The 14,580-nt window shown below is 46.1% G+C and overlaps 2 protein-coding genes and 1 pseudogene across 2 annotated transcripts in view; all 3 read left to right on the top strand.

The window, feature by feature from the left end:
* Nucleotides 1-490: 490 nt before the first annotated feature.
* Nucleotides 491-3,258, top strand: LOC119333381 (annotated as a pseudogene).
* Nucleotides 3,259-4,701: 1,443 nt separating this feature from the next.
* LOC119333382 lies at nucleotides 4,702-7,500 on the top strand. The gene is made up of 2 exons (XM_037606296.1): nucleotides 4,702-5,909; nucleotides 5,958-7,500. The coding sequence occupies exons 1-2, from the start codon at nucleotides 4,702-4,704 to the stop codon at nucleotides 7,498-7,500; spliced, it is 2,751 nt and encodes a 916-aa protein (XP_037462193.1).
* Nucleotides 7,501-8,706: 1,206 nt separating this feature from the next.
* Nucleotides 8,707-14,580, top strand: part of LOC119333383 — a 15,159-nt gene continuing 9,285 nt past the window's right edge. Inside the window, exon 1 of the mRNA XM_037606297.1 lies at nucleotides 8,707-8,998. Within this exon, the coding sequence (XP_037462194.1) occupies nucleotides 8,707-8,998 (292 nt within the window). The remainder of the gene's footprint in view (nucleotides 8,999-14,580) is intronic.

Consider the following 14,580-nt stretch of genomic DNA (forward strand, 5'->3'; position numbering starts at 1 on the left):
ACTGCTAGACAAATTGCGAATTCCACAGATTATTACATAATAGCATAGAAATACCTCACCGCAGGATTTAGACCTGATTTACTGTTTATGCTGGTCTACTGCAAAGAGATACTTTACCTGAAACAGTTACACAAAGCTTTGATTGCAAAAGAAAAAGTTACACAAAACTGGGAATCGACTAGGAATAACCGAATGGAAACACTGTTAGTTTCTTTGCTTTGTTTTATTTTTTCGATGAAAAGCACAATCATTTCTTAGTGGCTAAATCCAAAGCTATTTTCTACTATCCTTTTGACAGTTTCTGGCGGTAAATTTGTCATTGGATTTGATGTCACCGTTTGTTTTCTTCACACCCTCTTAACTTCTGGAGATAATAACAAGGAACAGAACCTCAGCATATTAAGAGTCCGAAGAACGAAAAATGAACGCAGCAATCTTCAGGATTCAGATTCTTAGCTGAGATTTGCATTGGTTCTATGAGCTAATGGTCATGGAGTCCGAGCCACAGCCTGGTAATGGTCATGAACCTCACAATACCACAAGTCAGCAACAAAAACTCCAGTGTGATGACCAAACACCGAGTAGTGCTGATGAAGCAGAGCTTCTATGGAACCTGAGAAAGTACTTAATCCTGCTGGCAACTTTATCAGCCACTATCACCTACCAGGCGGGGCTGGCACAACCGGGTGGTCTCTGGCCAGATAACCAGCAAGGCTACCTTGCCAGTGACGTTGTCATGTTTCTTAGCCGCACCAAGCGGTACAGGATGTTCTTCTACTGCAACACAACAGCATTCATTACATCACTCATTGTTCTGATCCTGCTCCTGGTCAGGGAGCTGAGACGGAATGCAATTTGGCTCCGTTCGCTGCAGTTTGCGCTGCTGCTTGACCTGCTCGGACTTGTGGGGGCCTATGCTGCCGGAACCGCAGGGAGGTCAGAACATTCGTTTATATCTGGGTATTACTTGTTGGCATCTTCACATATGTCGGACTTCATGTAGTATTCTTCCGGCATCTAGCTCCTGAATGGCTTGGAGAAGTATTCAGGGACATCCAGAGGTTCTGGGAGGACTCTGCAGCACACATTTTCAACAGAAGGCGGAACATAAAACATGAGCTAGATGCTCCTATCCAAGATGAAAAGGAGGCACTGGAGCAGAATCGCGGTTTCTTGCTGGTTGCCGCTACATTGGCAGCAATAAAGACATATACTGCAGGGCTCAGTCCACCAGGTGGCAGATCTTACTGGGATGATAACAAGGATAGCCACATTGCTGGTGACCTGGTGCTTCGAGACCAATACCCTCTCGGCTTCAACGCGTTTATGTTCTTCGATAAAACTGCCTTTTCTGGATCCTTTGTCATCATCATCATGCTTCTCAGTAAAACAGGAGTGAATTACATTGCCATGTCAAATGTACTTCGGTTGTGGATTCTGATCAGTCTTATGGCTACTTATGCCGTAGGGAGTCGCAGGAAAATCCATACATCTATCTTTGTGTTCTCACTTTTCGGTGCAGTCCTGCTCTACCTCATCATTCAATGGGTTGCTCGTATAATGCCTAAGCCAGAATTTATCAGGAAGTGCATCAAGTGGATGGAAGGAGAGCAGAAAAAGCTGGTCTTGAAGCTAAACTCCTTTATGGATAGTTGTAGCAGATCCAATGGGCGGGTGCCACGATTACAGTATGATGGACAACATTCATGCAGAAATGGCGCATCAAGCACTGTTAATAATGTGAAAGATGACTTGGGGAAGTTGCAGACATACCTTTTATGGTTTGCCATCCTTGCTGCAACTATTACATACCAAGCTGGGTTGCATCCCCCCGGTGGGTTTTGGCCACGCAGTCGAGATCCAATCCTCGAGGCCATCAATCCCATTCGGTACAAAGCATTCTACTACTGCAACACCACTGCATTTTTGTCATCATTGGTTATCATCATGCTACTCCAGAGCCAGCTGATCACCATAGGCGCCATGAAATGATATGTGCTGCAGATAGCCATGGTTTTTGACCTCTTCAGTATAATGGGGGCATATGCTGCTGGGAGCAGCCAGACTTTATCCACACAAATGTATGTGATAATCTTAGTCATCCTTGTTCATATTGTACTATTTGTGGACGCAAGAGTTCCTGATGGATCAGCTCAGCAGCAAGATGATAACGCTGAAGCAAAACATTTGCAGAAGCGGCACAAGTTTCTAATGCTGCTTGCAGTTCTGGCAACATCCAGCACATATCAAGCCGGCATAAGCCCACCAGGTGGCTTCTGGACTAACAACAGAGATGGCCACCAGGCAGGTCACCCATTGTTCAGCGATGCGTTTCCACGCCGTTACAAGGCTTTCATCTACTTCAATTCCACTGCTTTCATCGCATCATTGGTTTTAGTTGTGTTGCTTGTTAGCAGAAGGCTGTGTCACAGGGGACTGCAGGGATACACACTGCGTGCATGTGTGCTACTAGATCTGATCAGTCTTATGGGTGCTTTTGTCGCTGGAAGCTGCAGAACAGTGTCGGCATCGGTTTATGTCATCCTGATCTCGGCTGTTGTTTTTGCCTGTATCATGATTCAGGTTCTACTACTGAAATTTGCAAAAGATGTGGCAATTGACTTCTTTGACTGGATGTTTCACATCACTGCTTTCAAGCGTCTGAATTTACCCAAGAATTGTGATGGAAGCATCAAAGGGAACAAGAAAACTAGCCAAAAATGGCGTGAAGATTTGATGCTGATTGGAGCTTCCGCAGTGTCTTTTTCTTACCAAGCTGGGATCCTTCCTCCAGGTGTCCTCTGGCCTGGTGACCGCGATGGCCATTTCACATGTGATCTAGCCATCTATGATACACATCCGATGCAGTATAAGGTATACTTCTACTGCAATGCCACAGTGTTCATGGCATCGACAGTCGTAGTTATCCTGCTGCTGAACACCACAATGAGGAAGTACAAGAGATATGCCCTTGCCATGAAAACAGCAATGATGATGGGCATGCTTGGTCTGCTCGGGGCGTATGCTGCAGGCAGTTGCAGGACTTGAAGACATCTGATATATTTTCACACTCTAATCGATGTATTCATCTACATTGTCATTCACATTTTGATGCCGTTCGATATGATGGCGCTATTGCTGAAGAATATGGGAGAACAACAGATGCCATGCCTGACGAAAATATATGATTGCTCATTTAAACTGAACCTTCAAACCATGGGCCATCATCTACTGAACAGACGTGAGAGATGCTTCTAGGCTTCTAGCTGTGTGTCTTAGTTCTTTTCGTGCAATTAATTCAGCTGTGTGTGGTTATGCTAAGAATGTATCTTCTCCACGTTTGAGATTTTTCAATCTTTCACAAACATAGTTTTACATTAATTAATTTTTGAGGGGGAAGCCTGAGTGACTGATACGTCCTAAACATATCTATAATTGTTCATGCTATATCTTGCCTCATTATACAATATTTTATTACATAATGCAAAACTCGTTTAATGAAAGAAACTAGTTTGCATTCCTCGCGTACTACTAGTGTACCAGGGCAGAACCCCCTGCTAACACAAGTGCCTGTGGATCATGGGAGTTTGCACAAGGCTCAGTCTGCAGTTGTAAACTATATTAATGCATTTATTCCCTACAAAATTGGTAAATGACAAGCAATCTGAACGTTTGGTTGAAAATAGACGTGCCAATATGTTTGGATCACACGATATGGCCCTAAAGCAAGTAGAGGGATGGACAGACATCACTTCTTGACTGGCAATAAGATAGCTATAGTTAAGTTAATACATATGTCCTTTTTAAGGGTTAGTTGATATCTCATAATGTATAATTTATTTTATAATCTGAATATCTGATAAATGTACGCCCATACTTTTATTTATTTATTTAGATAGAAATGTACGCCCATACTATTAGATCTTATTGTTGGAAAATGAGACTTTAATATTGCGCCATATGTAATCTGGAAGCTGATTCTCTGACACTAAGATTAGATGCTGCTATCAACAATAAGCTCAAGACCAACCAGGTCAACTAAAGACAAGAGCAAGCGGGAACTGTCTACTTTGTGCAGGATTGAGAAAATAAATACTACCAGACAAATTGCAAATGTCACAATCAGTGTTTTGAAGATGATTTCATCAAAGGGATAAAAGAAGCTTATAATCAGCGAGAGATAATAATTAAAAAGGTCATATCAGTGATTAGCACACATTCCTGAACAAGGACAAGGAATACTTCTTACATAATAGCATAGAAATACCGCATTACAGGATTCAAACCCGTTTTACTGTCTATGTTGGGCCACTGCAAGAGATACTTTGCAACTGTTACACAAAGCTGGGAATCGACTAGGAATAACCAAATGGAAACATTATTAATTTTTTGTTTCTTTTTCCCTTTTGACGCTAGCATGGTCATTTCCCAGGGCTAAATCTGAAGCTATTTTCTAACATCCTTTGACTGTTTCTGTCGTAAATTTGTCATTGGATTTGATTTCACTGTTTGTTTTCTTCACACGCTCTTAATTCATCGGATTTGATTTCACTGTTTGTTCTCTTCACACCCTCTTAACTTCTGGAGATAATAACAAGGATCAGAACCTGGGAATATTCCAAATCCGAAGGATGACAAATGAACGCGGCAATCTTCAGGCTTCAAATTCTCAGCTGAGATTTGCTTTGGGTCTATGAGCACATGGTCATGGAGTCCGAGCCACAGCCTGGTAATACTGGTCATGAACCTAAAAATACCACAAGTCAGCAACAACATCAGTATGATGACCAAACACCGAGTAGTGCTGATGAAGCAGAGTTTCTATGGAAGCTGAGGAAGTACTTGATCCTGCTGGCAACTTTATCAGCCACCATCACCTACCAGGCGGGGCTGGCTCCACCAGGTGGTCTCTGGCCAGATAGCCAGCAAGGCCACCTTGCCAGTGACATTGTGATGCTACATAGCTACGCCAAGCGGTACAAGGTGTTCTTCTACTGCAATGCAATGGCATTCATGGCATCACTCGTTGTTCTGATCCTGCTCCTGGTCAGGGAGCTGAGCCGGAATGCAATTTGGCTCCGTTCGTTGCAGTTTGCAATGTTGGTTGACCTGCTGGGACTTATGGGGGCCTACGCTGCTGGGAGCTGCAGGGAGGTCAGAACATCCGTTTACATTTGGGTATTACTTGCTGGCATCTTCACATATGCCACACTTCATGTAGTGTTCTTCCGGCATCTAGCGCCTGAATGGCTCCGAGACATATTCAGGAATATCCAGAGGTTCTGGGAGGATTCTATGGCACAAATTTTCAGCAGAAGGCACAACATCAGAGATGAACCAGATGCTCCTCTCCATGATAAAGAGGAGGCACTGGAGCAGAATCGCAGTTTCTTGCTGGTTGCTGCTACATTGGCAGCAGCAGTGACATATACTGCAGGGCTAAGTCCACCGGGTGGCTTCTGGCCTGACAACAATGGTAGCCACACTGCCGGTGACCCGGTGCTTCGAGACCACTACCCCGGCCGCTTCAAGGCATTTATGGCCTGCAATTCCACTGCCTTTTCTGGATCCCTTGTCATCATCATCATGCTCCTCAGTAAAACGGGAGCGAATCACATTGCCAAGTCAAACGTACTTCGGTTGTGGGTTCTGGTCAGCCTGCTTGGCCTTATGGCTGCTTATGCTGCAGGGAGTTGCAGGAAAGTCCGTACGTCTATCTTTGTGTTCTCGCTTGTCGGAGCGGTCCTTCTCTACCTCATCATTCAATGGGTTGCTCCTATGGTGCCCAAGCCAAAATTTATCAGGGACTGGATCAAGTGGATGGAAGGAGAGCAGAATAAGCTGATCTTGAAGCTAAACTCCTTTATGGATAGTTGCAGCACATCCAATGGGCAGGTGACACCATTAGAGTATGATGGACAACATTCATACAACAACGATGCATCAAAAACTGTTAGTATTGTGAAAGATGACTTAGGGAAGTTGCGCACATACCTTTTATTGCTTGGCATCCTTGCTGCGACTATTACATACCAAGCTGGGTTGCATCCCCCAGGCAGGTTTTGGCCAGACAGTCGAGATGGGCATCTTGCTGGAGATCCAATCCTAGAGGCCATCCATCCCATGCGGTACAAGACATTCTTCTACTGCAACGCCACTGCATTTGTGGCGTCATTGGTTATCATCACCCTACTCCAGAGCCAGTTGATCACCATAGGTGCCATGAAACGATATGTGTTGCAGACAGCCATGGTTTTTGACCTCTTCAGTATAATGGGGGCATATGCTGCTGGCAGCAGCCGGACTTTATCCACATCAATGTATGTGATAATCTTAGTCATCCTTGTTTTCTCTTATGTTGTGCTTCATATTGTGCTATTTATGGACACAAGAGTTCCCGGTGAATCAGCTCAGCAGCAAGATGATAACCCTGAACTGAAAGATTTGGAGAAGCGGCGCAAGTTTCTAATGCTGCTTGCAATTCTGGCAGCATCCAGCACATACCAAGCCGGCATAAGCCCACCAGGGGGCTTCTGGGCTGACAATAGAGATGGCCACGAGGCAGGTCACCCATTATTCAGTGATGAATTTCCACACCGTTACCAGGCTTTCATCTACTTGAATTCCACTGCTTTCATGGCATCATTGGCTGTAATTATGCTGCTTGTTAGTAGAAGGCTGTGTCACAAAGGATTGCAGGGGCACACACTGCGTGCATGTGTGCTACTAGATCTGATCAGTCTCATGGGTGCTTTTGCCGCTGGAAGCTGCCGAAAAGTGTCGGTGTCGGTTTATGTCATCCTAGTCTTGGCTGTTGTTTTTGCCTGCATCATGATCCTAGTTCTGGTACTGAATTTTGCGAAAGATAAGGTGATCAACTTCTTTAACTGGATGTTTCACATCACTGATTTCAAGAGTCCGAATCCACCCAAGAATCATGATAGAAGCATCAAAGTAAACAAAAAAACTAGCCAAAAATGGCGTAAAGACTTGATGCTGATTGGAACTTTCACAGTGTCTGTTACGTACCAAGCTGGGCTCCTTCCTCCAGGTGCCCTTTGGCCTGATGACCGCGATAGCCATTTCACAGGTGATCCAGTCATCCATGATACCCATCCGATACGGTATAAGGTATTCTTCTACTGCAATGCCGCGGCGTTTATGGCATCAATGGTTATAGTCATCATGCTGCTGAACAGCACAATAAGTAAGTACAAGAGATCTCTACTTGCAATGAAAACAGCAATGGTGATGGACTTGCTTGGTCTGCTCGGGGCGTATGCTGCAGGCAGTTGTAGGAACTTGAAGACGTCGGCGTATGTTTTCGCACTCGTCATTGCTGTCTTCATCTATATTGTCATTCACATTTTTCTGTCGTTCGATAAAATGGCACGATTGGTAAGGACTATGGGAGAACAATGGATGCCATGCCTGACGAAGATATGGGTACTCGTTGAAATTGAACCTTCAAACCATGACCCATCTACTGAACAGCCTTGAGAGATGCTTCTAGCTGTGCATCTTAACTCTGTCTGTACAATTTATTCAAGTGTCTGGTTATGCTAAGAATGTATTTTCTCCACTTTTTAAAGTTTGAGAATTTTCAATCTTTCAAGACATAGTTTTAAATCAAATATGTAACGCAGTTCCTTCATGGTTTCAAATTTTGTGTTCAATGTAGCATTCCTGTAATCTGCCGAAACTCCCGTACTTCCGTTCATCTCCAGAGGTATTCTGACAAACACTTTCTTCTATATGATTGCCAAGAGAGGTTGACGCAAACATTATGCTAGTTATTTGTAGTTTGGACAGCTGTATCAAAGATCATGATGATATCAATGCATCAGCAGCAACTAAAACTACGGGGTTTATTGACCAGTTGTGCTGTTCAATGTATTCATGGTGTGTATAAATTTTGATATTGGATTTTTTTTATCATCTGAAATATCTATGTCCAGAATATATGTATCCTTCCGTGAAAATTATAAATTGCTTTATTTTTCCCTTCAAATCCGTTTTAGTAGTGTTTCAGAACTTGTTTTATTTATTTGATCAGATAAGTGCCAAGTTCACAGTGCGCATTTCTTGTCTCACATTGCTGACATTATTTGCCAATATACTGATTCTACTGTGCGGCGTTTTATTTCATTCTTTTCCTAGACTCTAGGGTCATATTGCTGTGAGTTTTCCCCAGCTTTTGTAGCCAAACTATTCATGGATGCTCAATTTCAGACTCTACAAGGAAACGCTGCTGAACTGTGCCACAGTTCTTGCATGGTGCTGTTCAAGTGGTGCTTAGGTTTTGCATTCTCACACAAAAAAGCGATTATGTTCTGAGCAAAACGGCAATACTTTAGATTCTGTTTGTCAGGTTCAAAATTAAAATCTGGAAAGTTTTGCTTGGTCTCCTTTTTATTTCTTCAGGTTCTCCTGAGATGTGCTTCGCATTAACCATATCACGTTTCAATTCCTATTCAAAAATTGATTTGTATCTCACATAGCGGCGCACCGGGAGCCAGTAAAACATGACCGTGACCGCGCCCGACGCCGCATGAGCACGCGGCCGCCGCCGCCCGGATCGGCCGCTCCGACCACCTCCGCGAGCGCCGCGCCCGGATCCGGCCTCCTCCGAGGCCGCAGCTCCTGGATCCGGCTTCCTCCAACTCTTCCCTGCTCTCCTGCACCCGGGGTGTGCATGACGAGGGCATGAGATCCCAGCCGCGTTCGGTGCCTTCCCCGGCGCCGGCGACCCCTGCCCGGCTGCTCGCCGCATCCTCGGCCACCTACGAGCTCCGGACGGCCCTCCCTGCTCCGCCACTCGTCTTCTCTGAGCTGGAGCCGCCGCCACCACCACCTCCTCTGCTCCTGGCGGCGCCCTCCGTCCTGGATCTTGATTTGCAGCAGACTCCTCCACCGCACGCCTTCAAGGTCTCTGTGGCCCCTCCGGAGCTCCTGCTGGAAGGGGAGCTGCTGCCAAGGCCAAGGGCTGTCGGCATAGGTCCTTTGCCGTCGGCATAGATCTATGCCTACGGCTGCCGTCGGCGTAGATATCGTCAGCGTAGTCTTGTCAGACCGTCGGCGTAGTATAGCCGTCGGCATAGGGACCTATGCCGACGGCCGGGGTCAGCTGTCGGCATAGTTTAGCCATCGGCAGTGTTTTTCCGTCTGACGGCAACGGACGGCGCCGTCAAAAGCGCTGACGAGTCATGGGACGCCACGTGGCAGAGGTACGCCGACGGCTTGGCCGTCGGCATAGGTAGAAATCTATGCCGATGGCCTAGCCGTCGGCGTACCTCTGCCACGTGGCGTCCCGTGGTGCTCCTGGTGGCAGTGCTATGGAATATATGCCGACGGCTTTGCCGTAGGCATAGTCCTGCCACGTGTCTTTCCCTGATTTGTCCTGGCGGCAGGGCTATGCCTACGGCAAAGCCGTCGGCATAGATGAAAATCTATGCCGACGGCATTGCCGTAGGCATAGATCTGCCACGTGGCAAGCCCTGGTAACTCCTGGGCTTATATATGCCGACGGCTTTGCCGTAGGCATAGTTTTTTTTGTTTTTTTATTTTCCCTGTTTTCTCTTTTTCAATTCATTTGACAGCATTTCAAAGCAGAATAATATGGAATTATGCAGAAATATGACAGTTCATCATCTAAACATACTCAAGTTCATCATCATCATCATCTAAACATAGTCAAGTTCATCATCATCATCTAAAGATCATCACCGGCGGAAGTTCATGAACATAAAAGTAGTGCAAGACATGGAACATCATAAAAGTAGCAACATGAAAGGCATGGCACGACGGCCACATGCACGGAATCATCATCGACATCAAGCAAGACCACCTCCGCCAAAACCAACACCAAGACCACCTCCGCCAAAACCACCACCACCAAGACCACCTCCGCCAAAACCGCCACCACGACCACCATCACTCTGCCAGATCGGAGTGACTGGGGTCGATGGAGCAGTAGTCGAGCCATCGGTCCCCTACATGTTTCAGAAAAGATTCTAACGGTAAATATGATATGATAGTGTTGAATGAACGAGAACTAGTTTGCCAGTAGTTAGGCAAATGTACTAACCGGACCATCACTGCCTAGTGCCACCCATTCATCGAACGTGGGCACGTGTGGGGGTTCTCCCGCAGGTGGTGGTGGGGGTCCCATTTGTGGTGGATCCGTGCGGTTACTCCAAGACGCCAACATAGCCTGGATGTTAGTTAAACAAGCAAACTAGAAGGTCAGAAGGAATGAAAGTGCAAAAATTTAGCTTGGTTTTAAGAGGGCAAAACTAACCGCCATCATCTGACGGTTGTAATCATCACTTGCCTTCCCTCGTTGCAAGTACTCTCGCACCTCGAGATTCCCATGCTCGACAAAGGCCTTATATGCCTACATAATTTAGGTTGTTTCTAAGTGAGCAATGCTGAAAATGAACTGAGAATGCTAGAGAGAAAAAGATAAAGGGGAAGTACTTACAACATGCTGGCGGGCTAAGGGAGTCTGTGAACGCCCCGTACTCTCTAACTGGCTCGGGTTGGTAGACCGAAGCCATGTGTACGAGATCGAAGGAGTTATCAAGCCATCGAAACACGGATACCGGCCATGTGACTTCCCCTGGATGGCCACCACCGTCGTGTCGTCGATCTAAGATTGGGCGACCTCAGGAACAGGAACATCCGGATGCAACTTCTGATAGTGCTGAGTGTAAGACTCCAGGTGCTCCTCGGTCTTGCCGTAGTACTGGCTCTCGCCCTCCTTGGGATGACTCCGCTCGCGGGCCAGCTTCCACGACTCATTGTCTGAGAGCGGCCTCTTCAACTTGTCCTCCTGCAACGTCAAACAGAAGTTAGCCATACATAAGAACATGACGGTAAAGAAGAACAAAAATGCATCATGCATATAGATATACCTTCATGGCCTTGAAGCCCCAGTGGTTCCTGTTTCCTTGGCCTTGTGTCCCGTCTTTCCACGGTTAGCCCGGGCCTTAATGCTCTTGGCAGCAAACTCTGCATCGTCGCCGAGCCACCTATCCACCAAACTCGCCCATCCGTCATGCCTTCCATAGCACCAACGAGGAACAACCTATGCAAATTTTGGAAGCATGACATGTGAGCACGAAACATATAGTTGAATGCTTGAAACAATGATAAGTTAGTAATAGTTACCATCATGAACTGCTCCCTGTTCAAGGTAAGTCGTTGCCTCTGCGCTTGAGTTTTGGTCATCTTTTGTTGTAGGTAGATGTGGTAGTACTGCGAGACGGCAACCCAGCGCACCTCGTACTGCAACTGACGAGCTTTCTTCTTCGCAGCCGCAAGCAAGACCACATCGGCTCTGGCCTTGTGCTCGTCAAGAACTCTATAGAGTTGCTGCAATCATGCATAAACCAGAAGCAAACAAGGCATGAGTTGAGTGATTCAATGATAAACTATGAACGAAACTGAAGACAAGTGATTCAGAAGAGAACTTACCCAAAATTTGGTGATCACAGCCTTAGCGGCCGCCCCGTACTCGGCGTTGCTGCAAGCTCGTAGTGGGCCCAGCTCGTGGCCAAAACCCGCAGCTGCGGGTCCCTGTCTGGCCGCGGGCAGAATAGGCCAGGCCAAAACTCCTTCAACAGGACAGTGATAAGGCCGTTCGGTTTATGGCCCTTTCCGCGAAGGATCCAGTTTCTGCAAAAGAATCAAATGATTGCCATGTGTACAATAAGAAAATGTTGTCATGTGTTGAAAATATGATTGAGAGGCACTTACTCTGTCCCCACAGGTTCAATGAGCCACTTGTGCTCCTCGATAGAAGGTGGTGTAGGTAGTCCGGCATTACCACGCAGCCACCCCTACGGAGCACCCGGTGGCAAGTCACCCCAAAACTCGGGATCAACATCCCCTCCACCCTCCTCGCCCTCCTCCTCGCCCTCCTCCTCCTCACCCTCCTCCTCCTCGCCATCAGGAACATACTCCTCCTCCTCGGACTCAGAAGGTGCCTCTGTATAGTCTTTTGTGAAGTTCTTCTTGTCTTCCCTATCAGGATGGTCTGGAGGGAGGAACTGTCGATGCAGGTCAAATGCAACATACTTGCCACCCTTCTTCAGCCAAATGAAAATCAAGGCCTGCATGCACACTGGGCAAGGCATCTTTCCACTTGTACACCATCCACAGAACAGGGCATAACCGGGAAAGTCATGCATGCAATATTGTAGCCAAACTTTCATCAAGAAATTTTTTCTGCAGATGTCGGTCATATGTCAACCTCGGGAAGTACCAAGAATGGTGCAAATCATCCACCAACGGCTGCATAAACACACTCAAATTCTTCCCCGGATATTCAGGCCCCGGAATTATAAGCGACAGGAACATGGTCTTGCGTTGCATTATGGCGCCGGGAGGGAGATTGAGCGGAATAACAAATACGGGCCAACAACTGTATGGATTAGACGACATACCATATGGATTGAACCCATCACCTGTTATAGCAATTCTGACATTCCCAGCCTCGGCTGCTTCCTCCGGGTACTCTATATCGAATGACTTCCATGCTTCACCTCCTGATGGATGTACAATTTTTTTTGGATTGTACCTTTTTCCCTTCCTTGTGCCACTTCATCATTTTGGCAGACTCCTCGGTGATGAAAAGGCGCTGCAGTCTTTTTATAAAATCAAGATACCGAAGAACCTTCACAGGGATTTTTAGCTGCTGCTTCTGACCATGCTTATCGACCACCTCAATATACCGAGAGGAACCGCACTTCCTACAATACTTGTCATCCGCATACTCATGCCTAAACAAAAGGCAATTCTTTGGACAAACATGTATTTTCTCATAGTCCATGGAGAGCGCCTTCATGATTTTCTTCGTAGCGTACATGGTTTTCGGCAGTTCATGGCCCTCAGGCAGGCTGTTAGGCCATACTCCCAGAAATGCTTTGAAGCAACCTCGGCTACAGCCGTACTCAGCCTTGACTGCCATCAGTTGCAGAGATGGCATCCAGCACAGACAGCTTGGCACCCTCATAGAGAGTTTTCTTTGACGAGGCCAAGATTTCCAGGAAGGCCTTTGTGGTTTCCTCCGGCTCCTCCGGTTCATTCGCTGAATGTGACGGAGGTGTCGGCTGTGCAGCAAAGACATCATCTAGCATGTCTCTAACCCCATCGTCCTCATAACCAGCAATGCGTTGTCGTATCACATCCTCTCTACCATGGTCCCGCTGGGCAAAGTTTATCGGCATATTAAAGTTGGGCATAAATCCATGCGTGCGAAGGTGCTTAGTCATCTCACTCTTATCTCTGCGGATACGTCTCTTACATCTGGCACACGGGCATTCTGGCACCATCCTCATTGGACTACGAAATATCTCTTTCAAAAACACATCAGTTTTCTCGACCCACTCTGTTGTTACTTGATTCCGACGGAGAAACCCACTATACATCCACTAATTATCTGCCATCTCTGCTTTATTGGAAGCCACACAACAAAATTAAGGATTCATTTAAATTACTCACATCAATATTTTATTTTTTACAAGGTTGACGAGAAATGACATTTAATCCACCTACATCTCTAATAGGTAAAGATGGGTCCTAATCCCACCCGAGAATGTGTAGATTGAGTACGTTGCCCATGCTCTACCCCATTCCGAGACAAAATTTCGGCAGCACCTCCCTGCTGTTCTCCAAATACACGTCTCGGCAAAATGCCGAGAGAATGTGCATCCGGAGAACAACAGGGAGGCGCCGCCGAAATCCTGTCTCGGAACGGGGTAGAGCATGAACAACGTACCCAATCTACACATCCTCGGGCTGTCCGTAGAAAGTGCTAGACAATCCGAAAGAGCTGCGGTGATAAATATGCAATTGAATGCATATTTATTGATGCAACCCTTTCGGACGGGAGACCTAGGTTACGTGACTTGATGTGAAAATTTAATCTAGTTAAAAGAGGCTAGGAGGTGAAGGTGGATTCGTAGCTCACCCTCCGCTGTAGAGGAAGTAGTCGAGCAGCAGCAGGATCACAGACCAAACCCAGACGACGAAGGCTCCAGGGAGATGAATACCACAAAGCCTGTAAATTTTACCGAGTCAAAAAATTTGACGGCACCACATCACATAAAGCATTGACACTTCAAACTATGAAAAAAAATCATATTGCTAATGACATCTAGTCAAGGTTTTAGATCATCATGATACTTCAAATCCTAATTTTCATCAAGTGTCAAATTTTGTTCTTCAATTTTTTTAGCAAGATCATCATGATAAAATAACTACTCATCAGATACCAATTTTGTCAACATCACAAAATGAAACTATAGCTATTTGACAACATCTCAAATATACCAATTTCGTTCTTCAAATTTGAAAACATTTGACAACATCACTAAGTTGACCAAAGCTATAACTAACCAATATACATTAATCCATCCATTCATCCATACAACATGCATCTATCACATAACAAGCAGTAAAAAATGCAAAAAAATGAAAAAAAGCTCACCGGGGCGGCCGCGGACGGTGAGGCAGGGGCGGAAGGGGACGGTGAGGCAGGGGCGGCCGGGGCAGCGGCGAGCAGGGGGCGGCGGT

The sequence above is a fragment of the Triticum dicoccoides genome, chromosome 7A (assembly GCF_002162155.2).
Source record: "Triticum dicoccoides isolate Atlit2015 ecotype Zavitan chromosome 7A, WEW_v2.0, whole genome shotgun sequence".
Classification (NCBI taxonomy): Eukaryota; Viridiplantae; Streptophyta; class Magnoliopsida; order Poales; family Poaceae; genus Triticum; species Triticum dicoccoides.